Source organism: Embiotoca jacksoni, unplaced genomic scaffold, assembly GCF_022577435.1.
Source record: "Embiotoca jacksoni isolate LCO1_2020_lvr unplaced genomic scaffold, fEmbJac1.0.p SCAF_15, whole genome shotgun sequence".
NCBI classification, from domain to species: domain Eukaryota; kingdom Metazoa; phylum Chordata; class Actinopteri; family Embiotocidae; genus Embiotoca; species Embiotoca jacksoni.
The window spans coordinates 7,858,646-7,886,602 of NW_027185285.1; the positions used below are offsets into that span (position 1 = coordinate 7,858,646).

The following is a 27,957-nucleotide window of genomic DNA, read 5'->3' on the forward strand; positions in this document are numbered from 1 at the left end:
CTCCCTCCCTTTACCTGTGTACACAGCATCTTTCTATTGGCTCCAGGGGAGCGGAACGAGGCCCATGAGGCCGGGGACGTCAGCCTGAGGCCCCTCGACAAACGCAGGCTCCGACTCCGGGGAGGTACCGGGATGGCTGCTCCTGCGGGGTGGAAGAACTCTGCAGGCAGATGGAAGAGAGGAGAAATACCACCGGCTCCTCCTCCTCCTGCTTTCTTTTTTTCCTTGCTGCTGCTGCTGGAAACGGCACCTTCAGGAGGGAATACACTTTCCATTTCTATCCTGGTGCTGATTCATGTACTTGTTCCCTTTTCTGAATGATGCATGTAGATCCAGCTATAGTAGTGGGGCTTATTTTTAATTTTTTTTTTTAAATATACATACTCTATATGTATCTAAAGCAATACCAATTTAACAAGGACAAGACTTGCAGGTAGATGTTGTGAGTGAATCACTATTGTAGTCAACACAGATGCTTCAAAATTCTGCAGGCCTGTTGACAGACGCACCAAGTTTTTACAGGATTTTCAAACAGACAGATTTTAGATATATGCTGATGTTTTAATGCACAGTAAGGGCCTGGGTATGAGCTATATGATGGCATTTGATGTCAAAATTAAGACAAAGTTGGATCAAATTAATTAAAAAAATGATGATAAATACCTGACTACTGCTGCACATGTGCACAGAAAATGCAAAGGTTCAAGTGCTCCTCCTTCCTCATTGTTTAGAAGTACATTTTTGAGACTTCTACTGTTCTCCTCTAAAATACGGCTGTGTAAATACTTAAATTTGATCTAAAATATGATTTCTTTGATATTCTTGCTTTAACATTGTTTCTCTTGTTCAAGAAAACCATACCATACCTGAAACCATATATCTTTTTAGACCGAGAACCTTAGTATATGTTCTCAAAGCCCGTTTTCATTCCCAGGTCATCAAACAATGCTATTTTGTCAAACTCATTGGTGTCAGAGAAATGTGCACAAGGTACCTTATGTCTGACGCCCATGTATGGAAGAGGGCCGTTGGGTGACAAAAACCCAGGACTTTCACCTGGGAGACAGGTGTCCCAGTCCATGACAACAAAAGTTGATGTGGATTGCTTTTAATTAATGTAAGTTAAATGACTTATTTTAATCCAAACCACGATCTTTTCCTAACCGCATGGTTTTTGGTGCCAAAACGCAAGGCACCTTGTGCATCTGTTTCAGACATGAAAGGTTTTGATAAAACAGCAGTATTTGACACTCTGGGAATGAAAACGAGTTAGTTATAGTCTTACTCTGACCCACCCGGTTGACTCAAATAGTATACGCATTCACAGTGACAAACAAACCACAGTAAGAAATCAAATAAGACTTGAACTTCAGTGCTATTATAAATAATTATTTTAATCCATACACCATGTACACATTCTTTGGAAAACAAGCCTGGTAATTCAGTGAAGATAAATTCACTCACCAGGGCTGCAGTGCGGTTGGTGGGTTTGTATCTCCATCTCCTGCAGTGCGCTCTCCATCTCAGTGCCAGTGCTGAGGGACCTGCACGGCTGGCCCAACCCCTGCACCTGGCTCTGTACCACCGTCTGAGTCTGGTGACCTCCCTCATGACTTCCTCCACCACCAGCCTCCTCAGAGCTGCGGGAGTCGCTGCTGCACCTTCCCTGAAAGAGAAAAGAGCATCTGAAATTAAAAGGGAAAGTCTTTCAAGGTAAATATCCAGATTAATAAGGTAAGTGTTTGTATTTTCCCATAAATATATCTAAACAAAGATAAATCAGACATGTAGGGAATGGTTAAATAAAGAAGACGAATTAGGCGCTGAAAATTGCTTGTACCCGTGTGCAAAAGCTTATATCATTAAGATGAACATTAAAATGAACCTTAAACTCTGTTTTCTCCTGCAAAGAGATAATTAAAGTTTAGGATTCACATTATATATTATAAAGTGACAAGTCCTAGTTGAGACCATGCCTGATAGAAAATGAGAACGGAACAAACAAGCAGACAAAAAAAAAAGAAAAAAAGTCCCTTAGGCATTGTGCAGATATTAAACATGGCCTCTGATTCACATCATCCCTCTGGTTTTTCATTTTAGCGCTAGTGAAAGGGTGAGAACTGATTATGAGCTGTTATTGTCATGTTAATTTTATATATTGTCACAATAAATGTTTGGTTATAAATGTGTGTGTGTGTGTGTGTGTGTGTGTGTGTGTGTGTGTGTGTGTGTGTGTGTGTGTGTGTGTGTGTGTGTGTGTGTGTGTGTGTAATGACTGCAACAGCTCAAAGTGGGAACTAGGAGGCAGATTAAGGCGAGAGTTCACATGTAAGGTCATACACGTGAGAGTGGGTGTGCAGGTATGCTTTTGTGCTTTCATTAGAGCGTTGTACCTCTGAGTCATTCAGTCCTTGCCCCTGAACAGCCCCATTTCAAACAGGAAGCCAACCACACCCATACAAACCTCAAACAGCCTTGGCGCACACACAAATATACACAAAGACAGTCGTGTCTCCATCACTTCAGAGGGTGTTTGATTGATCTAAATTGATTTCCCGGAGACCTTAACCAAGTTTCACCAAAAGATTTTAGGATTTATTTTTGTGGGGACTTTTTTCCGTCTCACAACAGGGACGTGAGTCCCCGCAATGCAACTGTAAACAGATTTATGTCCCCACACGAGTAATAGAAGTTTGCATTCACGTTTTTTCTTTTTTAACTAACCAATTCTTGACAAATAAAATCCTCAACCTTAGATCCTTTCTCACCCTCTGTCTTTCTCCATCTCTTCCCCTCTCCTCTAATGAGCAGCGGTTCACAGCCATGCTTGGCGATTGCAGGCTTATCTGGCTATCCAGAACCAAGGAGCATTACCCCATTACAGAGGAGGATATCTAGGAAGGATGGATGATAAGGGATGGAGATAGTAGGGCTGGAGGGAGGTGTAGAGCAGGTGTGGAATTACCAGAGTGGTGACTAGGGAGGGTGGACATATTTATTCATGAGACAGTCTGTGGTGGATGGAGACTGTGGGTCCTATAAAGACAAGATGGTTACTCAGATACATAGAAAGAAGGAGATAAAGTTTTTTTTTTTTGCAACCTAAGGTTGATACACACCAAAAAATGCTGGGTTGAAAATAATTTGGGTTATTTTAGTAACCCGGCGCTGGGTCAAAAAGGGACCGACACAGCCATGGGTTATTATAAACCAGCAGCATTTAACCCATCATGTTGGGTTATAGTTTCTACCCAGAAATGGGTAAAAATGACTACTTTGTTGAATTAAAGCTACCAAAAAATAGTTAAAAAAATGTTACACTTAAAATGTTATTATATATTGTATTTCAGTTGACTTTTGAACTAAAAGATGTATCAATGAAAATAAATTGTTATGAAATTATGAAACAAGCACATCATGGCCCAACAATTTTTTTTATTTATTGCATCAAGCAAACAAAATAATCATGACAAATATAACATTCCAATACATTTATTTATAAAATGAATACAATGTTATTGCCGTATATAAAATGTATTTAATGTTCCTCACACCAAACCTTCTTTTGGCAAACAACTGTGCTTTAAAGATAAAAAATCACAACAAAAAGCAAGGTTTTCTTTTCATGGATTAATTCGTCATCGGTAAAAAGAGATTTTTTTTTTTCATTTTCACAAACCACGAGGACTTGAAGATTGAAGCAGGGAGTAACAGCTGATCGGCTCCCCAGCACCAGAACAAGTGGACAGTGTTGTCGTCCACCATGTCCAATCTGAGAAAAAGAAGACGACTCTTAAAATGTGTTATGTATTTGTGTATTTAACACCAAACTACTCCCCACTCTACATAAAATGACGAGGCCATAATGTACAATAGGTAAACGCTAGCGGTGAGCAAGCAGAGTGTGCGATTGTTGTTGGCGGTTGATTGTTTTACATAGTTTGACAATAGTTTTAAAGTTTTTAGTGCTAGCTATTGCTAATGTCAGCACAAATGAGCTATTGTACAAAACTGAGTAAAGCCGTGTTAAAAGTAAAACATTGACAGAGCTATTTTGGATCTTATTATTCTTATTCCAGTTTTATTGACTTACCTTTTCCTTTGACGAGCGGTGGCAAAGCGGCTCGGGCGGACTGATCGGGTCCCACATGGCATTAAAATGGCGGACTTCAAAGATGGCGGACTTCAAAAATGACGGGTCACCTCCAACCCAATATTGACAACCCAACGGTAGGTTAAAGTTAAACCAACCTAAAATATGACCCGAGGGCATCAGACCAGCAGCTGGGAGCATGTTTTAGTGTGTATCTGTAAACCACGTGGGAGCCCACAGCACAGCCATGAAAATAATTTAATGATGGTAATTTGTTTTGTTCTTCCTGGAAGGAATAATATTAGTAAATGAAATCATCAGTGAGCCTTTGTTGTTGTGTGTGCCTATGTTCTCGAGGGAGTATGCCAAAGTGCCAGTACACTATATATATATGTCATGTGTAAAATAGTGGCCATACTAGGATGTGGCACTGTGAGTCTGTGCCGCAGTCGTCACTGCATCATATCTTTTCTCTAAAGCTTTTATCCTTTTTTTATTACACAAAGTGTGATGCTGTTATGAAACTGGATTTGCTTTGGCTTAAAATTTGGTGTAAAGATAACGAGCAGGTATACAGCCCAGCAATATTACCCCTGTACAGACATTAAAGCAGGTGCTCACACCCTGCCTCCATGTCACTCACACTGTTTGAAGTTTTTTTTTTTGGTTACTTAATACATGCTTTGTTTTTTTGTTTTTTTATATGAGAAGTGTAGAGACAAAATTTAAAGAAAAGCCAAAACAAGAATTGTTATTGCTGCTGTCAGTTGAATATTGCAATGCATTTAATTTTAGTATCAGCTCACAAAACATTCAAAGACTGCAGTATGTGCAAAATGCTGTTGCCAGGCTGCCAGATTTTACTGCTTGTTCTTAAAGCCCTGAATGGTCAGGCTCCTGTCTATATCTGTGAGTTGTTAACCCCCTATGAGCGTCATCGCTGCTCGAGATCCTCCAGCAGGGCCCTGCAAGTGGTGCCAAAGTCAGGACTTGTCACTTGACCTTCACTGTTCGGGCCCCTCAGCTGCGGATCTTCCTGCCCGGAGTTCTCAGGCAGCTAAACTTAGTATCTTCTTTTAAATCTATTCTTAAGACTCACTTTTATCGAATGGCTTATTCTTAACTATTGCTGCATCTATCTTATTCAGTCTTGTTATATTGATTTTTTGTTTGTTGATCTTTTCAATGCATTATTTGCTTTCATTGTATGGCATTTTCTAATTTTGTGGTTGCAAGGTGCTACATAAATGAAGTAATTATTATTATTATTATTACTTCAGAGCCAACATTTTTAACTAGTATGATCTATATTCGGCGACAGATTAACGTCCGACTCCTGGCATTGATTAAACGTCTAACAACACATTTCTGTTCCTCAAAAGAACATATTTAAAAGTTTTTTCCAAGAAGAAAATCCCCAAATGCCTTAAAGTGGCTTACAAATATGGCTAGCAAATAAAAAACCCACATGGACATCAGACCAAGGTTAAAAACATGATTTTCATTGGAGGAGGTCTTTTAGGCTGAAATCGGGGGAGGTGTATATAGCCTTGGTATTCTTGAAAGACCTACCTTGCAGATAACATCATGAATATATTGGTATGCATATCAGTCCTGCAGATTTGTTCTCCACATTTTTCAAGGCTTTAAAGAGATTCTTTATCTTTTTTTTTTCCAGAGCTATAGATAATCATCTCGCCTCTCCACCTCACTGCTCATACGCACCTTGCCCTCTCTCGCCAGCAGCTGATAGGCAGTGTGTTCGTCCAGGCTGAGGTCATCTGGCAGCGCAGGGGATGAGGACTTGTCTGAGAGTTGCTCTGACTTTAGCGATGCCTGCTCAATCTCTGCCATCCTGATCTGCTGCAAAGAATTGACTTCAGTTATTCATGTCTTTAAAAAGATTGAGAGCAGGAACTGCTTCAAACTTACCAGAAATTACTTAGTAGAGCTCATCAGTGCCCAATAGAAGGATTTGTGATTTAGTCTAGGGTTCATAGCAACCGTGACTTCAGTATCTTACACATAAATTCATAAAGGTTCAGTCTGATTTCTTTGTTAATACAGCATCTCTTAAGGCCAACAATAGCTGCATTAACAAGATAGATAAAAGCTCTGCCAAGCCGCGACACGGTTCACCTGATGCTGACAATTCAAAGTGGCCATAATGCTGTGGCACCTGTCTGTAAAGAGAGCAGGGTGAGAGATTTCAAGAAGTAGCATTACTTTGTCATCAACAACGGAACAAAATGTTTTCCAGCGGTATAAAAAAAAATAAAAATTGTGAAGAGAGAGGCTGAATGGGAGGCGAGAGGCAGACATCCAAGCAGTGCAAATACTGAAGGTGTATGTGAGGATTCTTTTGTGTGCACTGCAGTATCACGTATATCATGTATATGCAAGAGAGTGGTGAGATGTGAAGCTTGGTGTTGTAGGCATCGGAACCGCATAATTCTACACCAACAGCCAACTGTGTATATTTCCAAACACAACGTACATTCAAATGTTGTTGTAAGATATCTCATCGTGTTTGTCATACTCTCACACCCGTACAGCAATCCTAAAGAGACAACATTACCAAACACAAAGCAAATGGGATGCGACAACAGTGTTACGCTCTCTCTTGTTTGTTCCAAAGCTGGCTCCGGTGAGGTTTGTTTCATCAGGACTGCAGGTATCTCAGCCCATATGGCTGCTGAATTGGTTTTAAACGATCACTGCACAATCCTTCTGTGAGCTCAACCTTCTCACCGGCTGACACTCTTCTCCGCCTGCCCTCTTGCAGCACCTTTTTTGTGCACAATTTCAAAACATCCTGTGAACAGTGAGCTGGAGTGGAATTTCAAGGTTCTGTCGGTGCCGTGATGCGCTCAAGCAATGTTTCTTTAAAGAGACAGAGCGATAAATAGCCAGAGAGACGGGAATTAAAAGGGCTACTCAAAAAAAGGCCGAGTGAAATCCAATGAAGTGCGGCCGGTTAGCGACATAATAACACGTGCCGATAGGCGAGAAAGACAAAGAGGTTCATAGAGAAAGATTCATGGCTGATATGAGGCAGTAAATTATCACTGCCAAAAGCCCCGAAGGAGAGAGAGGAACAGAGAGATGGGATGAGGGAAGGCAAGGAAGCAAAGCAGAGGCACAGCAATGCAACTCATTAATCTAAAGGAATTTTTTTGCAGTTTTTCTGTTTTGTCTCCATACATTGGCCCTCACTAATGCTACGTGACAACACCATATCTGCGACCTGCTCGGTGCCTCAGAGGCGGGCTGTAAATAGAAAAGGTCCCTGCGAGTCCTCAGCTGGTAAATTCATTGACAGGTAACGGAAACTGGAGCCTTCCTCTTCCTGTATTCTTGGCTGTGCCTCCAGCGACAACGAAAAAGCACAACGGGTATCGAAAGAGTTGCTACACCGTTGCTTCCAAGGTAACTGCAGGAATATTGAGCGCTTCCCTAACAAGATAAGGGACTTTGGCTCGAACCAATTGAAAGCATCCACCATAGCCGGCAGCGATGAGGCAAGGTCGTGTGACTAAAAAGAAAGTACGCGTGGCTAATATCTCATGACCACATCGTATGGATGATGCTACTCAGAACATAGGAAGTAAATCATATGGTACAACCCAAGTGCACCTGCGATCAAATTATAATTTCCTGCAACACACACATGCAACAACAGGCCCTCCGCCTGCTCTTTTATCTTGCTGTCTGACATACAATAGATGCTTTATCTGATTTGGTAGCTATTTGTCATGTGTTTGTCATAGCTGCAGCGAGGCAGTAATTTGTGTTTGCCTATCAAATGTGGAAGCACAATCCATAACAACAGTGAAATTCTGCTACTTCTTTCTCCTCTATATCTGCTGGGACTATTGGTTTGTTGAGATATACTGTACCAGTGTATTAGAGTCCATTCAGTATCAATACTGTCACTTCAAAAAAATGTGACATTTGCCTTGTCAAGGTGTGGTGTATTTATTACTACAATGTCAAATAATATTATATGTGGTCAACATTTTACACTTTACAGTTGTTTGAACTATTTTCTTTAACTTTGGCTAAACCCTTCCAAAAATAGCGTAGGTGGAAAAGATGCTCAGGAATATTCATAAACTCTTGAGGAGTGGCTGTTTATACTAGCGACTAAATTCATTGCGAAGGCCTTCACTGCTCCACTGAACTGCTCCCTGAAGACTCGACTGCAGTGAGTCTCAAAGCTGTGGCTCGTCCAAGTGCTTATTAGACAGTTCCTTGATGAATATTTCCACTGTCAAACACACTGCACCCAGGTGTCCTGCTGTACCTTGCTGTCCCCTTAAACAAAATAACATTGCACATAACTCTGCATCATCTGTCTGAAAACATCACACACTGACACCAGCTCTCTCTCTCTCACACACACACAAACAAACACACCCATATGCAAGTCTGATAAGAGGGTAAATTACAGGAGAAGAACACTGAATTAGATACAGTAAATCAGAAAATCAGAGATAGACAGTAGGGAGGCCGGAGGAGTGGAGTTACACATGGAAAGAGGAAGCATATAAAAGAGGGAGGAAAGATTGATGGTTTGACAGCATCTGCAGACAGGCAGAAAACAGAGCTGACAGGTGAGGAGGTGTAGAGCCCAGTTATTGCTTCTTCTGAGCTGACCCGCTGCATTTTGTCATTGTGATGGACAACACTGACACAGCACGGCATGTTTGGGAGTTTGTGTTCTATGCAGGATCTCCTGTTTACAAAACACCCTAAAATATAAGCACAAGTGAGGGAGATTGTTGGTGCGTGGGTGCATGCATCAAGGATGGTTGGATGTGTGTATGCATGCAATGGGGCCTCATTAATCTATATTTCTGCACGTATGGAAAGTTGACATTAACCTACATTGAAGGGTTTAATTAGGGGCTGTAATTATTTATTAGCACATACAGGAGATGACACACTTTACAAAGCACGAGCTGCAACACCACTTTCCATTCAGTGCTTTGTGTGATGAATGAAGCCCTGTGTATATCCATGGAGGTACGTGCAAACAAATGTTCCTGTGCGTGTCCCTACATGCATGCAGTCTGGTCCAAAACATCATGATGTGTGTGTGTGTGTGTGTGTGTGTGTGTGTGTGTGTGTGTGTGTGTGTGTGTGTGTGTGTGTGTGTGCGTGCGCGTATCAGTGTTTCTGCGTGCAGCAATGTGTAAGTCTAATATGTGTGAGTGTGTGTGTATGCACTAGTAGAGTTCCATGTTTACTAGGTGTCGCAATTTACTTTTTGTTCAAAGTAGTAGTTTGGCTTCGGAAGTTTTTGATGCAGGCTAAAGTCAGATTTTCCACACCACACACGAGTCAATGAAACCCTGAACTGTATGTTGGCACATGCTGTTGCCTGTACACTTAATGCACATTTGCTGAGGTATGTGTGCAGAGGCAAGTTGTATAATATTTCTACCTTCATATTTATTTGGTGCCTGCATCCAATGTGGATTTTTTTTTAAACTGTGTTTATTTCTATCCAACACCTCGAGGCTCTTTTACAAAGTATCTCAAAGCTAAAAATGAGTCCTAGTGGGCCCAAAACTTCTTAGAGTGATGTTTGCTTGTACTTTCCAGGTGCAGGGGTAAAAAAATTTTGTAAATTAAGGTGGTTTTATCGCTACCAGGAACGAGGAGAGCTGCTGAGCTGCCTTAATCTGAGATGCCCAGCAGATGCACAAGAAAAAGAAAACGTGGTCACTTTGCAGAAAACCAAATCTTAAAAATCAATCAAGAAACTGCAGGTGTAACAGCAATGTTGTTTGGCCCCTCATTTCAGTGAGTGCATTAATATTTCAAAGCTTCGTAGCTGGGCTGCTCCTTCCCTACCACTAAAAGTGACAATGAAACAAGCTGCCTGGTTTTGGTGAATTATGGAGCATAGCGAGATGCCCTGTCTGACCACAGCAGGTAAACCATGGCAGCTGCATATACACTACGGATACTCTGCACTTATTTCACTCTGGATGCCGTATGGTTGACCAACGTGCTGCTCTCTCACACTCACTGAACGCAGCTGTCAATCCAGAGAACTGCAGCAACAGTGAACAAGCGGGTATGAACATTTACCTGCGACTTTCTTTTAAGGGAAAGTTTGGCCAGAAAGTCACTGGGATTTGTTGCTGGGTTTTTTTGTGTGATTACATTATAAAGTGTCCAAATGTTGCTAAATTGGCAACAGTGGGGTAGTTTTTTTTTAAACAGCCTTCCTACTGTGAGGGAGAGTATTTAAATAGCAGTACATTATTCAGTGTGATCAGTAGGAGGGATTCTCAGATGTTTAATTTAAACATATTGTAAATGAGCCTCCAGGTTGGTCCTTGAAACCTCAGCAGGTAAAGCCTGTCACAAAAAAAAAAAAAAAAATCGATCCACTGAACTACAAAATACTGTAAACTGCTGTCAACTAACTGTTTAACTAAACTAATTGACGCCTGTAGTTCTGTTTGTCTTGCAAATTTAAACCACACGGATTATTTTATTACCTGAGAATACTGTCCTCCTCAGTTCCGTGTGAGGGTGTGTGTGTCTGTGTGTGTGTGTGTGTGTGTGTGTGTGTGTGTGTGTGTGTGTGTGTGTGTGTGTGTGTACATGGCATACATGCTGGTATTCACGTGTGTTCAGGGTGGTACCTCTTGTGGGTGGCCCCTGCAGTCTTTGCAGATGGGTGGAGGAGAGGAATAGTGGTGGAAGACCGAACCGGAGAGGTTGTCGATCATCAGCATCTCCCCCTCCAATGTATCCTTGATCAGGAGAGATACGCTGTCCAACCACTGGCTCTCCTGGAACACATACACACACACACACACACACACACACACACACACACACACACACACACACACACACACACACACACACACACACACACACACACACACATACACACACACACACGGACACATACACACGGGACGCAGGCCGGAAGACCAGAATGCACGCAGGCGCAAACAAGTGCACATGCGGACATGCGAGGACAAAGAACACGCAGGGAAATGCATACACCATCGTAAAGGTTACAAAAGTGCCTTTGTGCACACGCAGGTATGCTTTTGCACTCTCTTATACGCTCACACACGTATGCCCATGGTCACTCATGTGCATAGTCATTCCCACAAAACTACATTTCACATCACATACACCTTCATTTTTAAAAAAAAATTCCTGCACAATAAGAAAGCATCTCAAAGAGTTTGTGTCAGAGATTTACAAAACAAGTCCTTCTGTCATTCTGTGTTGGCCTTTAGGGTTTTAAAACACTATTGTCTTTGGAAAAAAAAGAGTCTTCAATAATCTAACTCCAATCCTTCATTAGCCAAGTAACACATAATTTGACTATCAAAGCCGTGAGCAGTGAGAGCGGTGCAATTACATTTGATATATCACCTCAATTAGGCTGTTCAATACCTTGTTGAAACAATTTAAGATTTAAGCATTTGCTTTGTGCCCTGGGTATTATTAGGTTTAAAGCAATTTAGCTGAAATCACTCAGGGTTTTTTCTACGATTTAAATGATCCCTGCTTGCTTGAATCTCATCTGCCAGATTGGTTTCTGGGAAAAAACAATCTGGCAGAAAGAGAGGAAACTACCGACAACAGAAGGAAACTACTTTTAAAAAAAAAATTATTGCTGTATTTCTTGGCAGTACACTGTATTTTACAATGACTTGGATGCACTGTGCCTGTAGCGCATTCTTAACAGCCAAAATAACTGTATTACATCAGCAGATACATCCCAGAAGATACTGTGAAATAAGGTCGCTCCTCTTCAATCCCCACGCACGCCTATTTTCATAACACATTTCTACAACACTGCTTATAGGACTATACTTAGATCTGTTATGCAAACGCACATTTCTGACTCATGTGGTTATATTACAATCACTCATGGTTCATGTTTTGAAACTGAGGGGGCTACGGATTCAAGAGACAGGTTACTGTACTCCTGGCGATATAAATATACCTTAATCATGCTGGTTTATGAAACAGCATTGCAGTGCTACATTTTGGCACAAAGACAAACTGAGTCTGCTGTATCCAGCTCAATACATGCATGTATATAAAAAAACACACACTCCTTTTCTTTCCCTCTCTCACACAGACAGGCCCAAGATATTCTATTCTGTGTAGGTGGAGAGCTTAATATAAAAATAATGTTTGATTGACTGTGGTGGCCTGTGTGCTGGCCTCCATTAATAACTGTATTAGTGGACAACAATAGGGCTCGTCTGCGGGGAATGGAAGTTGAGAGTGAGAGAGGAGAGAGCTGAAATTAATTACTGCCTCTATCTGACTGTCACTGGCTCAGCTATTATCTCTCCTCTCTTATTGCCTTACTATCTCTCCCTGCGTGCGTGCGTGTGTGTGTGTGTGTGTGTGTGTGTGTGTGTGTGTGTGTGTGTGTGTGTGTGTGTCCACTTCCTACTGTGTCTCCTTTAGTGCTTGTGCTATATATTACTTCACCATGCAGACAAAAAAACAAGACTCTCTCTGTCTAGTATGGTGCATTATAGAATATATTAGTTACAGCTGAAATCTTTCCTGAACTCTTTCAGTCTCCAGCTATCATCAGATCTCATCTGATCCATCTCTCTCTGCACTCTGAGCATGCAAGCATCCGTTTTATGGATGACTGCAGTAACCTGACGTATTGTTGTTGGAGGAACTCCTGGTAATATTGTGACAGTGTGTGGTAAATAACATAGCAGAATAAGTCTCAATGTTTGGGATTACACACTTCCTCACATGAGCCTTGTTCAACTGCACACTTAAAGTGTCTCTCTGTCGCTCTCTCACACACATACACACACACACAATGAAACCCCAGGACCTGTGCTCTGCATAAATTGCTGTATGTCGGGCTGCCAGAGCCCTACTGCCTCACTTGGGAGACAGAGCCAGAGAGAGGGGAGGCAGGATGCTGCCAGTGTGTTCTCCCTGCTCTGCATTAAGTTCTTTTGTCAGCCAACACTGAACTAAAAATGGCTCCGTGCGGCCAAGTTTAGCTCCACAAAGGTGAAACTCTTGATGGCAGCCGGTGAGTCATCTTTCTGTGTGTTTCTGCGTGGATGTCTCAGACTATCATTAGTGATTTCGTGATGGAAGCGTGCGTCTGCGGAAACAGAAAATGAGAGCCCCTCTTCTGACACACACACACACACACACACACACACACACACACACAGATGGAGTGTGTGAAAAATGTAACCTGTGCAAATGTGAGTATACTAAAAGGTTAATAAAGCTTACATGTAAAAAAAAAAAAAAAAAAAAAAAAGCTTAGCTGAGTAAGCGATTACAAATTTTCACCTCTCCTTGCTGACAACATTGGTTGCTATGACTACAGTGGAGGAAGATAAAATATAGCCCCGGCGGCCACCTGCATGATATCACTTTATCTGTTTTATTTTTGGAAAATGCCTTTAATCACTGCCTAATGTTTAAGCATTTCGATTAATTGGTTACTTCACAAAATTACTTTTGTCCAACGTTGCAACCAAGTCACTGCTAAGTGTCTCTTTCTTCCTCTCCTTTTCTTCTTTGTGGAACTGTTTAGCCTTCCCTGCCTTCCCCTCCCTCTAACTACAGCTCTAAAAGAATGAGGAACAAAAGTTTGAACAAATTAAACAAAAAGACTGAGTGACTGAGTGTACTCGAGCAATGTGGCTGTCAGTAATTTTTACTTTTAAAAAGAAATACCGCATTGAGTCTCGACCCTCTCTGACATCAGCACCATTCAAACTCTAACAAAAATGACATATTGTTTATCTCTTTTGTATCCCTACCAGCTTGTGCATCAAATATGTAATTTTCTCTGCATGAACTAATGCATTGATACTGTGATAAGAGAACTGACAGACAGCCAGAGAGGCAGAGAGAATACGTACAAATAGAGATGTCTCCTTTACGTTTTTTTCCCCCTCGATATCAATCCAAATCCTTTGTTATTCAGTATCTGCTAAAACTGTGTTTGATCCAATTTTTACATTTACCCGCTACATATTTTCCCACATACTGGGCTCAAATTAGGCCTACATCAAAATGATCAAACCTGCCATTACAGAAAATTATACATATTTTAGATATGACTGACAGCAGGATCACTGAACAACTATTTGGTCTGCTTTCTGTGGCGGAATGGACAGAAAGGTGTTAATATTTAAGCAGCTTCGCTTTGCAGTGCAGATGTACTGTAGAACTACTGGAGCACAGCTGCAGCGCTAAAGAGGCATCACACTGCTGAAATCTGAAGCTAAAATAGGCGCACGGCATCTTGAACGTCTTCATTTTAACAGATACCGCTGGTCAATGTTGACGTCTCTCATTCTCCAGTTCATTGCTTACAACACGCTGTGCTTGGTATATTGTTCCACAGCTTTAAAGGAACACAACAAAGCATTACAGCTGAGATAACAGATCTGAATAATGTTGTGACTTTTATATCTTAAGGATCAAGCCACAATAAAAAAAAATTAAAAAAATAACCTTGATCAGCCCGATCTTGTAATTCGGCTTGAGGCAACTCTATTTGCAGATACAAACACACACCCTCACCCACGCACACAAATGGGCCTTTCACACTGTTACCAAACAAACTAAAATAAAAAATACTTGCACGCTCTCTCACACACACACTCACACACTCAGACTCACTTGTGCTGGTGAGTACAAGGTCCGGCTGGAGTCCCGGGAGCTGTACGGTCCCTGGTGCACGGCGGTCACCGCATGTCGCATCTTCCTCACTCCCTCTCCCATCTCTCCTCTGGGATCTCCTCTCTCCTTCATGCCTCCAGGCCCGGCTCCGGCAGCGACTAGTCCCTTGTCGCCCCCCCCACCCCCACAACCGGGGGCGCCCATGCAACAGAGGGTGCCCTGGGCCAGCTCCAGCTCAATTTCTGCATCCATCTCCGCCTCCTCTTGGGCCTCCTTGTTGGAGTCGTCCAGGTGCTTCATCAGCACGGCCACCACCACATTGATGAGCACAAACTGGGCGGTGAGCACGAAGGAGACAAAGTACATGGGCGAGATAAACTGAAGGCTCGGATTGCAGGCATAGTCCACATCGGTGCCGTGGTCTGGTGGGCACTCCCGCAATGTGTCCTGGTTAAGGCAGAAGATGAGGAGGGAGGTCAGGAGTAGTTTCACATGAAAGGGAACAATCGAAGTGACAAAACTGACAAGCCATCTGGGGTACCACATTCTTTTGGATAAAACTTTCTGAAGACAGGAAGTGGACCAAATTAGAGGTACACTGCAAGAAATACTACAAAGAATGTGAACTTTAACATCAGATTTTGGTGACAAGTAATTTACGTAGCTGTAGTTTTGTTTTGCCTTTGAACTTGATAAGAACTTTATTGCAAGTGACTACAATAGAATATCTAATTGTTTACCTTTTACATCACTTAATAGAAAAAATATTTTTTATTTCTTAACATTTGGAAACATGGCAAAGCAGATAAGTCTGGATCTAATTGTCATCTTCCAGCATTGTGAGCCGCACAACCAACTTCATCAAAGTCTTTATTCACCTAAATTAGATTTTAGTTAATGAAAGAATTGTCTCACTCATGTTAACAAGGCTCTTTGTATTCACGGCAACGTGCATAATCATCATACACGTAATTGTTTTGCCTCTATGCAAAACAAAAGGAGGCTTTTTTTTTTTTTTTTTTTTTTTTTTTTTTTTTATCTTCTGGAAAATTATTCTGGTGGTTTTCCACTCTGGTTAACATGCGCACAGCGGAGTTCAGTCAGAGCAGAACCAAAGTGACAAGTGTTTTCTGGAGGAAGTACACATATCTCACTCAGGCTGTGAGCACACATAACAATTTTAGGCCTCTGAGCTGAAGCTGGTCTTTTCTGACTAATTTGCCTTGACATTTACATACTGTGCTCCTTCACAAAAATTACCCCTTCTCTGCCTCCATCCCCTTTCCTTCCTGTTTCTTTACACATTTCTGCTCTTCCCTCATCCAAATCACCATTTTCAAAGACTCGCTCGCACGCACGCACGCACACACAGACACACAGACATACATACATACATACATACACACACACAGCTCTGCCTCCCTGTTTTCCATTTTTTTGCTGTAATTTTCCCTAAGGATGGGAGAACGCAGAGTAACCGGTCAGCTTTTATCCCCTTTCCTTTCCTCTCATCTTCCTGCTTATTACAGTTCACTAGTGCTTCCTTTTCTCCCCACTGCACTCTCCCTCATTATCTCTTCTTTTCCCTATCATCACTGGATGACTAATTACCACTCTGACTCACGTGCTTCACTCTAAACTCAAGCAGGCCGACCTCCCTCACAGCCCCGGTAGTAAAGTTGATGACTAAAATGAGATTTGCTCCGAGGGGTAGCATTTGTAGCCCGCTATCATCCACGCAGCCTGTATCCAGTGCGTGTTTAATGGTCCGTGGCCATGTTCTCTATTCTCTTCGCAGCCTATAGGTGTGTGGTAGAGAAGCGATAGCTGCTGCTGGAAGTAGATGCGAGTTGAGGGGAAATTGGTAGGTTTTTTTTTATGTGTGTGTGTGTGTGTGTGTGTGTGTGTGCGATGAGGCCCAATAACTTCCCTTCTCATCAGGAAGGGAATCTGTGATCCTGGTGCTAAGCAAGCACTTTTCATTAGAGATCAGTATCATTAGAGAGGATGATAGGATGGTTGAGAAAAAAAGTTGGTCCCCTGTCTCTCTAATGCCATCTTTTTTCTTTCCTTTATAACGCAAACTTATATGAAGCTTGTTTATAACCCTGTTTACCGTAAACATCAGGTTAAGTCTATGTACCCCATGTTTTAGAAAACAACAGGTGGAAACCTTCCAAAAAAAAATGAACTTTGGTAAAGTAGATTGAAGCAAAGAGTAACTAGATGAATAGAAGCTTGTACCTTCATAATGCCATTCCAGTTGTCGCCCGTGGAGACTTGAAACAAGGTAAGGAAGGCCATGCCAAAGTTCTCAAAGGTAGCGTGACGACTCATACCCTCACATGTGTAGTCTTCATTACAAACTGAGGGTAAGAGTGAGGTAAGAATGAGAGAAAGAGGAAAATGGATCAGGAAGAGATATCAAAAGAAGAGAAGAGTTGTGAATTTTAATAATCAACCCTTCACATGACATTGTTCCCAAAACTACAAGGCATGCGCCATTTCTGTCACTAAGCTGCCTGAATGACTCTCCAAACAAGCCAACCCAGCATTGACACAGTCTGTTATCCAATCAATAGCAATGTGACCAAACACTCTTTTTGTTTTAGAGCTTAGATCCCAAGATAATCTTCAGAATGGCCTCAAGAATGACACTTGCATTTGCCACTAATCCTTTCTCTGCTGCCAAGCTACAGTATGTTACAGCTGCAGCACACAATAGAAATGTGACAGTTTGGAACATATATCTTTCAACTTGAATGAGGATATTTTAGGACAGTCCTTATGTATAAGAATGCTGGAGAGTGGGTTGGTTCCCTATTGGCTGTCTGACTGCAGGATACAAAAATTGGAAATGGAATTTAGTATGGAGAGAAAATAGGACGATTTTCATAACAAACTTAATCATTTGACATCAATATCTACACAAATCTTCATTCAAATGCTACTAAAATCGACAGATATTCTTTAGTTACTAGATATTTATCACCAACATTTTGACAGTTGTGTGTTTGGCAATGAAGTCCCAGTTTTGCACGTGATGTCAGTGTTTCAACTAGTGACAAGGTGAGTGAAAATGACATCTCATGCCATTCTCTGGGGATCAAGGTTCAGGGATCAATCCCCAATGCAAATATCGTATAATATGTCAACTTGCGTTCATAAAGTAAATTGTCTGCAACATTATTTACAAGGCTGCTTGGATCATCATCTTGAGTATACCTATCATTATTATGAATGACTACCACATATAGGATGTTTATTTTGTGTCATGGTAGAAAAGAAGAGTTTCAAGATTAGCATTGCGATCAAAGAAAAATCCATCCAGTGTCAAAAATCTCCAAAACTAAATATCCCAGATTCGGTGTACATACTCAAGTGTATCATCAAAACACCAATCAATGCCATATTGTTGTGACTAGGTTGTTACCGTTGGCAGTGCCAGTGAGGAACTGGATGTCATATGAACTCACCAAGTTCTCCAAAAAGCTCTACTCCTAAGGCGGCGTAGATGAAAAACAGCAGCATGAAGAGCAGGCCCAGGTTACCCACCTGCAACACATATACACATATACACATATATACATATACACAGATACACACAGACACACACACACACACATACAGAGAGAGACACACAGAGACAGACGCACGTGTCTTAAACCATTTAACAGCATTCAAATATGTGCAGCAACAAACTACTTCTGAAGCAGCTTCATGGTGATGCTCTCGTTGGGTCAGTATTTAATGCACAGCATTAGTTCTTTTTTAGTAAAGAACAAACATTTCAACAATCATTTTTAAACCTTAACCTAACACACATTTGTGTCAATATGTTTTCAAAGACCAAAAAACGTCAAGCAGTCATTGCTCGTAGGATCTGCAGTAAATGAGTCATAGAATAGAGAACAAGAGAGGTCTCAAGACCTCACCTGTTTTTCAAGGAAAATATTCTTGAGAGCTGCAGTTTGTTTTGTACAGTTCAGTCTAGGTAATAGTGCATCAAGGTTATGCCGATGACAGAGCTTGTTCTAAAGAAATTACAGGTTAACAGCTGTGAAATGAAATTTCAAATGAGGATGATCAAAGAGATTATGTTGAGATGTTTGTGTCAGAGTTGTTTGGGCTCCGTTTGAAGCAGGGTTATAAAAATGTCTCATTGTAAAGGAAAAATCATAGTGAAAAGGAGAGGTTTGAAAAAAAAAACCCCGCCAGGCTTAGAGGAAAAACTCTCAGTAAATAGAAATCAAGTCAAACAATTGTGGCTGCTATTCAATTCAGGTTCCATTAAATGGAACTGCAATGAAATTTCAGACAAGGCCATTTCCAACAAAAGAAAAACTACTGCAGGTAAATTGCATTTATAAAAACCGTCTCCATCTCAGTCAGGTTTTGAATATCTTGGTTTCTTTTCAAAATGCATCCAAAATTCACTACAGTGGTTATTAGTTTGGGTCAATGGGTGAGCACTCATTAAGAATGATTTGTGTTTGAATGATAATAAAGGACTTGACATAAATGGCCTGATATGATTCACCTGGTTAGTCTTTTCGTTTAGTCTTTTACGTTTAGGATAATTAATGCAAAACCTGTAATATGAAGTGAAAAAAATAACAAAATATTTGCATGCCTTGAAGACAATAGAGACATTTAACAGAATGCACTAAACTAAACTCATAAAAAAAAAAAAATGTAAATGTACTTCGGAGATAGACAAAAATGTCCTATTACTGACATGACTGGTTTGTTGCCTCGGAGCAACACTGTCCTACGAGGACACTGAAACACCAAGATTTTCCATAGTGTGTGATGAGTTGAATAAGGACAAAACAACCAATGTATGGTTCAAAACATTACTAATCAACTAATAACGACAACTAACACTTCATGTATAAATGTGTCTCACATATCATTAAGCATATACTGTAACTAATGGTAGACAAATAGAGGCTGGTGGGCCAAAGCTGAAGTGCTTTCCAACTGGTGTCACAACTTTTACACAAGCAGTGCGTAAATCCAAATAATGACCTAATAACATTCAATAACAGTCATTAATATAAATTAAAAACATATGATTGCAATATAATATTTAATAGGCTGCTGTAGCTCTGTTAGTGCCCAAGTACGATTGGAAAAAATGCATCTGCGTTTAAATGCAATCCGAAAAACACACTTAATATGAAATCAAATACTCTCACTAATACACATGCACTCAACAAATGCGTAGTCTTAATTACTTCCCCTGTTGCCCTCCAGGCAGAGCAAAGGGCTCAGTGTTAATGAGTTGGGGATCAATAGAAAAGAAAGACAAGGAATGTGTTCTCACTCACCTCTGCCTGTCCTCCTTTCACTACGCCACCTGTTTACACCCTCTGTTTGCTTATTTTCAACAGTCAATGAATCATCAGACTCATGTGTGCTTTACACCTTTTTTTAATGCCCTGACCTGTCAATCTAGACAAAGTGCCTTTCTTCGAAGGAAAAGTGAAATATGCTTGTTTGCTGTCTTGCAGAGGCTTAGCTGAGATTATTGATTCCACTTTCACAGTTTTACAGTAAACATATAGGAGGAATAGCAGACAGTTATTTTAGCTTTGTTTTTATGTGGATTAAACAGATGATATTTAATATATACATGGTACATAAATAAAATATTATGTGTTAAAGGTGTTAACTTTGGATAACTGCGGGCTCCAGCTATTTATTGTAAAGACGTGACAGTCGTATCTTCTCAACTAGCGCTCTACAAAAAAAAGAAGCAAATAAGCATATTTCTAAAAATATCAAACTGCTGCAAGTAATGAGGATGTCAAAGTCAGAACTAATACTTCAAGAAAGGCGTCAGCGTGCAGTGACCACAGCTTTAGGCAAAGGTTATTAAACGGAACAAACACTGGAACACTGAAGATGTGATTCTGAACAACACCCGACATGAAATTGCTATAATGGGATTCAAATATCAATATTAACAGTACATAACAACACATTTGATGCAGTGTGTCCTCTATGATTTCAATTTTTCAGTTTATGGTGCTTTAGGCAGTTATTCTCGTTTCATCACATATCTGTCGCTGTTTGGGTCTAAATTTAGTCTCAAGTGTGAAAACCGTGCCGTACCTGTATTAAATGAGTGCAGAGGTAACACAGTGGCGTGTTATTTCCCAAATTATTTCTAATTCATAAGATTATGCTACAAAGCAAACCGACAGAGAGACAGACGGCTGAACTTTTAGTGCACTGGAAGGGTTTTGACTGGGATGGCCCAGAAACTGTCTAACAGTTCACTGAGGACAGTTCACCACTAAATGAACTACAGACTGCTTTAAGACGTGTTTCTAGCTCACTAAGGGTCTCTGTGGGAGTCTGGGTGCTCTCTGTGGTGCTGAAAATAAAAACGAAGAAAGCCTCTGTGTATATATATATATATATATATGTACACACATACAGTATGTTCCCAGTCTGAATTAATTATCCATTAGGCTCGCCTACAGGCTGAAAGAGAAGAAGGACTCACACCGCTCTGGCTATTAACTAAAACTGGCCAACTTTCTCTTGTGAAGTGTGGAGTGTGTGTCTGTGAGGAAAAGAGAAAAGGAAGATGTGTGAGTCGTACCTGAGGCAGAGCTTGGACTACTGTATCCAACAGGGCTCTCATCCCAGTTGCCATCTTCAGCAGCTTCAGCACTGTGTGAGGGAGAGAGGGAGATTTTATGTGTGGAAATTTAGGAGGAAAGCCCACAGGATCAATTACAAACTAAATGGGGGAAAATTAAAGCGTGGAAAGGTCAGTTTGTAACCTTGCACACACATGCTTGTGTGTACACACAAAATGACACTGTAGGCATAAGCTGCTATGCTCCAGCTAAATAAACAATTAAAGAGTTTCACAGTTTAAACAGTTATATTTATTTTATTGCACTTCATTTTATTTGCAGGAAGTGTGGTGGGGAGAGGACATGTACATGTGAGTATTTCTACCTCGTGCTATCCTCAGTACTCTCATGATCCTGATGATAGTGGGGTTGATGGGCAGGGCAGAGCTGATCTCAATCTCTTCCAGAGTGATGCCCATCACTGACAGGAGCACAATGGCCAGGTCTAACTGGTTCCACCTACCACAACAGTATAGAACACACTAATGTGATACAAGCAAAGCAAACATTACCACAAATGCACTGGACTTCTGAGCTTTACTATAAAAGGAGGCAAGTGGTTAGTGATCAGTTACCAGTTTGTTATCAAAAGGTTGAATTAAATGTGTCTTTGACTTTCATGTTTCCTCCACTGTTAGACCCAGATTCAGCCAACACGCATGCGCGCACACACAAGCATACTATCATCATCTATCTGGTAGTGTGTTTTTGTGTCACCTGATAATCCATTGACCCAATTCTAAAAGCTGGCCTGAGAGTCACCCCAGTCTATAAATCACACTATGCACAACGACTGCTCACGGCTGTTGCTGACACGACACAAAAAGATACAAAGTGCCAGCTGATAACTGTGATAAATTCTCTCTATATCCGCCCATCTCGTTCTCATTTCATCACTCATTTGTCCTCTTCCTTTTTAGTCTTTGATCAGACCAGCTTCCCCTCCTATGCACTATCTGCCCTCCCTCTGTATCTCTCTCTTCCTCTTCTACCTTATCTCTTCCACTAACCGTTTCTCCTTATCCCGTCTTACTCTCCTCTTTCTCTTCGGTAACTAAAATAGGTCAATGACATCAAACTACCATCAGTGTAATATAAGCTCCCAAATCTCTTTCTGCCTTAATTAGTCTCCACATATCTCTCAAAAGAATAAGACATCAGTTTCATCACTGTGCACATTGGTGTGAGTGACAAATCAATTAGTCTGGGCTCCAAGTAAGTGAACACACCAGTGGTGAGCTGTTTTTCCATGGAGATCAAACAAAGATGAGAACAGTGAGAAGGAGAAACTGAAAATGTGGCAGTATCACATGCAGAGAAGTAACAGGCAATTTGATTCTGTTGAGCAAAATTTTTCCAATTAAACTGCCAATATCTCACTCAATGAATTCATAAAATGAAAGCTTGTCTTCAAATGGGAGCTTTGTTGATTGAAAATAATTTTTATTTGCACTGATTAACTTGATGGAAGGAGAGAATGATAGATTGACTTAGTGGTCACAAAAGAAAACCTCAAAATAAATAGGATATTTTTGTTTTGTTTGACAGAACTGATGATGTGTGCTGAGTGTCACAAAATCCATATTTGCAATACAACCTAATAAAAGAATGCCTCAGAGCCACCTCACATATTTCAACATATTTCATAATCCTCCATGCCGTCAAAGCTGTTCTTCCTTATTCCCGCTGTAATGATCAAAGCAGAATATGGATTTATGCAGCCATTACAGTTTGAACTAAATAACTGTTCATTTTGACATTATTTATATTGTATGTTAACTCAAGAGATGATAGTATGTGTGCCAAGAGCCCTGACAGTCTCCTTTATGTTAAATATTTTTTCACATCATATATGTGATAAGTGACTTCGTTGGACAGACAAATAACTGACATCTGACAGAATGACATTGTAATTTTTTGTCATATGAAGCTCATTTTTCTGTACATAATCCACAAGGTGCTTCAGGGTACGCCAATAATATGAGCTGACTGACAATCATCATGCCACATACAGTACAGTCTGCCTCTGGGCAGCAGATTAATACATCCTATGATGACTTAGGGATTTGCATTCTAAGCAAAAATATATTTTTATATTTGCTGGAACTATTTTGCTTTTATTCCAACACCCACCCCCCCTTAAAAAAAACACATTGAAAACCCTTGCCTTCAACAAACTGACGTGAGCACATCTTTAGCTTAATCTCTGAAATGAGGGCTCTGTTTGCTCTGCACATCTGACATCAAACTTCTACATTGATTATTGATGTGTGGATGGACAGTCTGCTCTCAAAGGATGCCATAGCTGTGGTAGATTCATGATGTGCTAGCTTTACCTGGCAGAATTTAAAAGGCATCTAACTTTGGCTAGTTTTTCAGAAGGAGGTCCAGACAGAACCTTTTGATGATTGTAGTAACCTTTGCATGCTATTGCCGTTTGTGCTGTGGCAGCTAATCTCAAAGCGCCACACGTGTTTAACCGGAGTCAGGTAGTAAAATGTTCTTCTTTTCCTTCTTTTGATGCTTAACATTGGTGGGAAAACAGCTTTTCGGAGCATCAGTGCCACCTTCTGGCGACATGAATGCATTACTACCAGGCCCTGGTAAAAAAACAACATAAACAAAACGAGGGAACATCAATTATTTTTCAAGACAAGACAATAAACTACTTGATTTTTTAATGATTTAATAATCATTTGAAAATGTGAAAATCAGGACCCATCCCTACAGTGAGTGGATGTGTTTTGCAGTGCTACCAAACTATCCTGTATTAGAAATACACGTGTACACACTGCTAGGAAAAAGTGCGTAGATACACTTGTTTGGATGGACAGAGAGGGAAACACTTCCATACACAATCACACCACAATCACAAAAGCTATTAACACACACTGTACCTCTCTTTGAAGAAGCGACGGAAGCCGAAGGCGATGAGTTTGAGTACTGATTCCAGCACAAAAGTGGAGGTGAAGAAATAGTTGCAGTACTTCAGGGCAAGATCCAGAGACTGGAAAGACAGAGTAAAAAAGAAGGCATGTGTGTATGTGTGTGTGTGTGTGTGTGTGTGTGTGTGTGTGTGTGTGTGTGTGTGTGTGTGTGTACATGTGCAATGGGGTAGAGGGAAGTATCAGCAGCATCAGCAGAGAGAAACTGTAAACTGGAATTGTTCCAATGTGTTTGTAGAGTAAAATCAAATGTGCCCGGGGCCAAAACAGAGCATCCTCCATTCACAGCACCAGAAAACACTCGCACGTTATGTCCCTTAACAAACACACAGTTTTAAGCAAAACTATATTTGTAGAGTATTCAAATAATCCAGAGGCAAGCATGTTTTAATTGTTTTAAACCCATTTCGGCTTCCTATTACTGCCGAGGCTAGATTAGTTTGCTGCCTGTTTTTGTCATTCATAAACAGAGCTGTGTCTTCTAACAAGTGGGAGGCTGCCAAATGTCAGGACCAACAGCTGCCAAATACAGCCAAGACCTGTGATATTTATCTGATGCTCGGTCAGTTTGAGAAAGCTCGCTCCATTCTAAAGGTCAAACGGGCTTCTTATCTGAAGGATAATCACTTTTCTCTCCCTCGCAAAAGTGCAATCAAACTTTTGAACCTCCATTCGTCACACATGAATGGACAGATTCATGGACTGTGCAGCTAACACCACTGCGACAGCAACCCACGTCAAATCAGCAGTACAATCACAGCTCCTTTGTGTGGACTGCTGCTACTCACAACACATGCTACGGAGACTGGATACAGTTTTCATGGTGGTTGACCAGTCAGTGGTGCCTTTTTAATACGCGGCTGTTTGGAGAAAGGTAGAAGACTGGAAGCTGTGGGCTGACGCAGGGGAAAAAAACCCACAAAGGTTTGATGGACATTAATACTCAGCCTCTCTACTGAGATGGCGCTTGTAGGAGTGTGTTTCAGCTTTGGGAACAGGCAGAGGTAAGCTGAACAAATCACCTAATGTGAATGCACAGACATAAAAACTGGACCTTTGCCCACTGCGCTCCCTGAACATTACATAAGTTGTTCTTAAACCCTCCAATGCACAAACACACATCTCCGCACACACACTGTTAAACCTTTCTTCTTACATGGGGTTGATCGTAGTGCTCTAAGGACATGGTGATGACGTTGATGCAGATGATGAAGGTGATGATGAGGTCCAGGTAGTGGTTTGTGCACAGTGTGTGGATCATCAGGCGCATGTGGCCATAACTGGAATAGTAGGGCAGCTTCTGGGCCTCTGTTGGTCAAAAAATAAATATTAATGCAGCTTTTTACCAGAGTTTGGTAACTCTTGTCTCATGATATACAGTGATCAACCAAGCTGTCTTCAACTTCAAACCAGTATTAACACAACTTATATCTAACCCAGTTTGTAACAAACTGCTCTTGTTGTTCAAGAAATGTACAACAGATGACCTCCAACGTAGCAGAGTTTTTCCAGGGAAGACCTGCTCCATAATGAGAGCTTCGAAACGCAAACTTAAAACATTTTGCTCAAGCTAGAAGCACTAAAACCAGAGCAAAATTGCAAGTCTCACTTCCAACTCATTTTACAGCACAAGTGTTCATCACTGTTGATCTCAGCTCTTCATGCTAATAGAGGAAGTTCTACAAGTCCTTGTTTTGAAGCATTTTGTGTTTTTTGCATCACTGGATCTTACACATTTTTACTTTATAAATGTGTACCTGCATATTTCCTAACAGACCCCTCATCTCTATCCTTCAGTCACTCTATTCCTGTGCCCTCCTCCAGTTGCTAATGCAGCTTTCCCCCCTTTTCATGTTCTACTACCCTCCCCCCTCCCCCCCTCTCAGTCATCTCTCTTACTCCTCCTCTTCTTCTCCATGCGCCGCTGACGCTTCTCCTCGCGCCTCTTGGCCTCCTCCACCTCCTGGTGCTGGCGGCACTTGTGAAAGTTCTCCACCACCACGCCAACAAACATGTTGAGCACAAAAAAGCTGACGATGAGGAGGAAGGAGATGAAATACAGCAGCATCCATGGGTTGTTGTTGGTCACCGGCTGGGATTGGGGCATTGCGTGTGTTTGTTTTTGACGTGATTTCATGTGAAATGATGTAAAAGTTTGAAAAAGAAAACAGATATGAGAAGAGAAACAGAAGAGGAGTTACTCAGATATAAATGTTAAGATATATTCTGGATGGTGAAGACTGTGCCTAAAGTTTTTCTAAAAGAAATGTGCTGCTCTACAGCTTATGCCCATGTACCTGTTGGTCTACACCCACAGCATCCAGGCCGTGGTACATGATATTGACCCAGCCGTCCTTGGAGGCAAGTACAAACAGGGACATCAGAGCCTGGAAAACAGCAGGTGGGAGAAAAACACTGTTACCCTTTTCTTTATAAAACAGCACAGTGCAGATTGTTTTATTATATACGCATCCCTAAAAATGTTGTACACCATGTACATGCAGAAAACATATGCAACGCTCACCTGTCCCAGGTTGTCAAAGTTGTACTTATGGTGGACCCACTTGTAGTTGGCTTGCAGACAGTCAGACTTGTTGGTGATGTTTTTGACATCGGGGCCAAAGCAGTAGAAGAACTTGCCTTTAAACAGCTGTCAGTGGAAGAAGAAGCTTTTGATGGCTATCTGATTATTCATATAAAACAGAGAATTAAGCCTTTGTGCAGCACTCTGATGAGATGAAAGGGTGTGCTTGAGTGAAATAATGAGCTGGTCAAAGATCCCGCCAGTTGGAAATGTTGTGCAGTGATGAAAGAAGCAGGAAAACAATGAGAGTTTACTTAAGAAGGACGGAGACAGAAATGCATGTGGGCTTCAAAGCTATTAAGAAGAAAAGGGAGGGAAATATTTCAATTTTTTTTTAAAATAATTATAGTGATGGAAACCAAAGTGGACACAAATAGACTAGCTTATTAATGATACATTTCGTGCACATGATATACTCAACTAAATAAGATATGCTCATATGCTCTCATTGTGTATAAAACAGCTGTTCTTTGTTACCTACCTGAACCCCAAGAATGCCAAAGATGATGAAGAATGCACAACAGATGAGGACAATGTTGCCGATAGGTTTGAGGGACGTGATGAGGGTCTCCACGACCAGCTTCAGACCTGGAGCTCTGCTAATCACTCTGAGGAGGGGGGAGGGATAATCAGAAAATAATGATTAAGAGAGATAAAGGGAGTAAAGCACAGGATGTTTATAACAAATGTATTTGGTATAAAATCGTTTTTTTACAGGTATTTTTCACGGTATATTATGTACAACATCTTAGATGCTGGCAGTGATGAATGCTTATTGCTTCATTTTACCATCGTTAAAATTGGACTGATTTGATCAGAGATTGTACCATTGAAGAGAATATAATTGATTAAATACATCTTATTTTTCTGCTAGCTGTTAAGATAGTTGATTCAGTGTGCAAATTCATTTTAGATCTGATTGGAAACAGATAATTTTCCTTATGTATAACCTTTTGAACTTTTACAGATAAAACTGTGTACATAAGGCCCAGA

General features: G+C 40.9%; 1 protein-coding gene across 3 annotated transcripts in view; it reads right to left on the minus strand.

The window, feature by feature from the left end:
- LOC138198101 (voltage-dependent T-type calcium channel subunit alpha-1I-like) overlaps positions 1-27,957 on the minus strand; it is a 172,172-nt gene that overhangs the window by 14,457 nt on the left and 129,758 nt on the right. Inside the window, exons 22-36 of one of the 3 annotated variants that reach the window (XM_069149294.1) lie at positions 27,446-27,572; positions 26,905-27,030; positions 26,678-26,767; positions 26,280-26,472; positions 25,537-25,688; positions 24,333-24,442; positions 21,761-21,894; positions 21,396-21,466; positions 18,256-18,334; positions 17,024-17,145; positions 14,780-15,226; positions 10,759-10,908; positions 5,819-5,953; positions 1,465-1,666; positions 15-250 (exon numbers count right to left, since the gene is read on the minus strand). In XM_069149294.1, the coding sequence (XP_069005395.1) occupies positions 15-250; positions 1,465-1,666; positions 5,819-5,953; positions 10,759-10,908; positions 14,780-15,226; positions 17,024-17,145; positions 18,256-18,334; positions 21,396-21,466; positions 21,761-21,894; positions 24,333-24,442; positions 25,537-25,688; positions 26,280-26,472; positions 26,678-26,767; positions 26,905-27,030; positions 27,446-27,572 (2,374 nt within the window). Of the gene's footprint in view, positions 1-14; positions 251-1,464; positions 1,667-5,818; positions 5,957-10,758; positions 10,909-14,779; positions 15,227-17,023; positions 17,146-18,255; positions 18,335-21,395; positions 21,467-21,760; positions 21,895-24,332; positions 24,443-25,536; positions 25,689-26,279; positions 26,473-26,677; positions 26,768-26,904; positions 27,031-27,445; positions 27,573-27,957 lie in introns of all 3 variants that reach the window. The other 2 variants (XM_069149295.1, XM_069149293.1) reach the window with 2 other exon arrangements.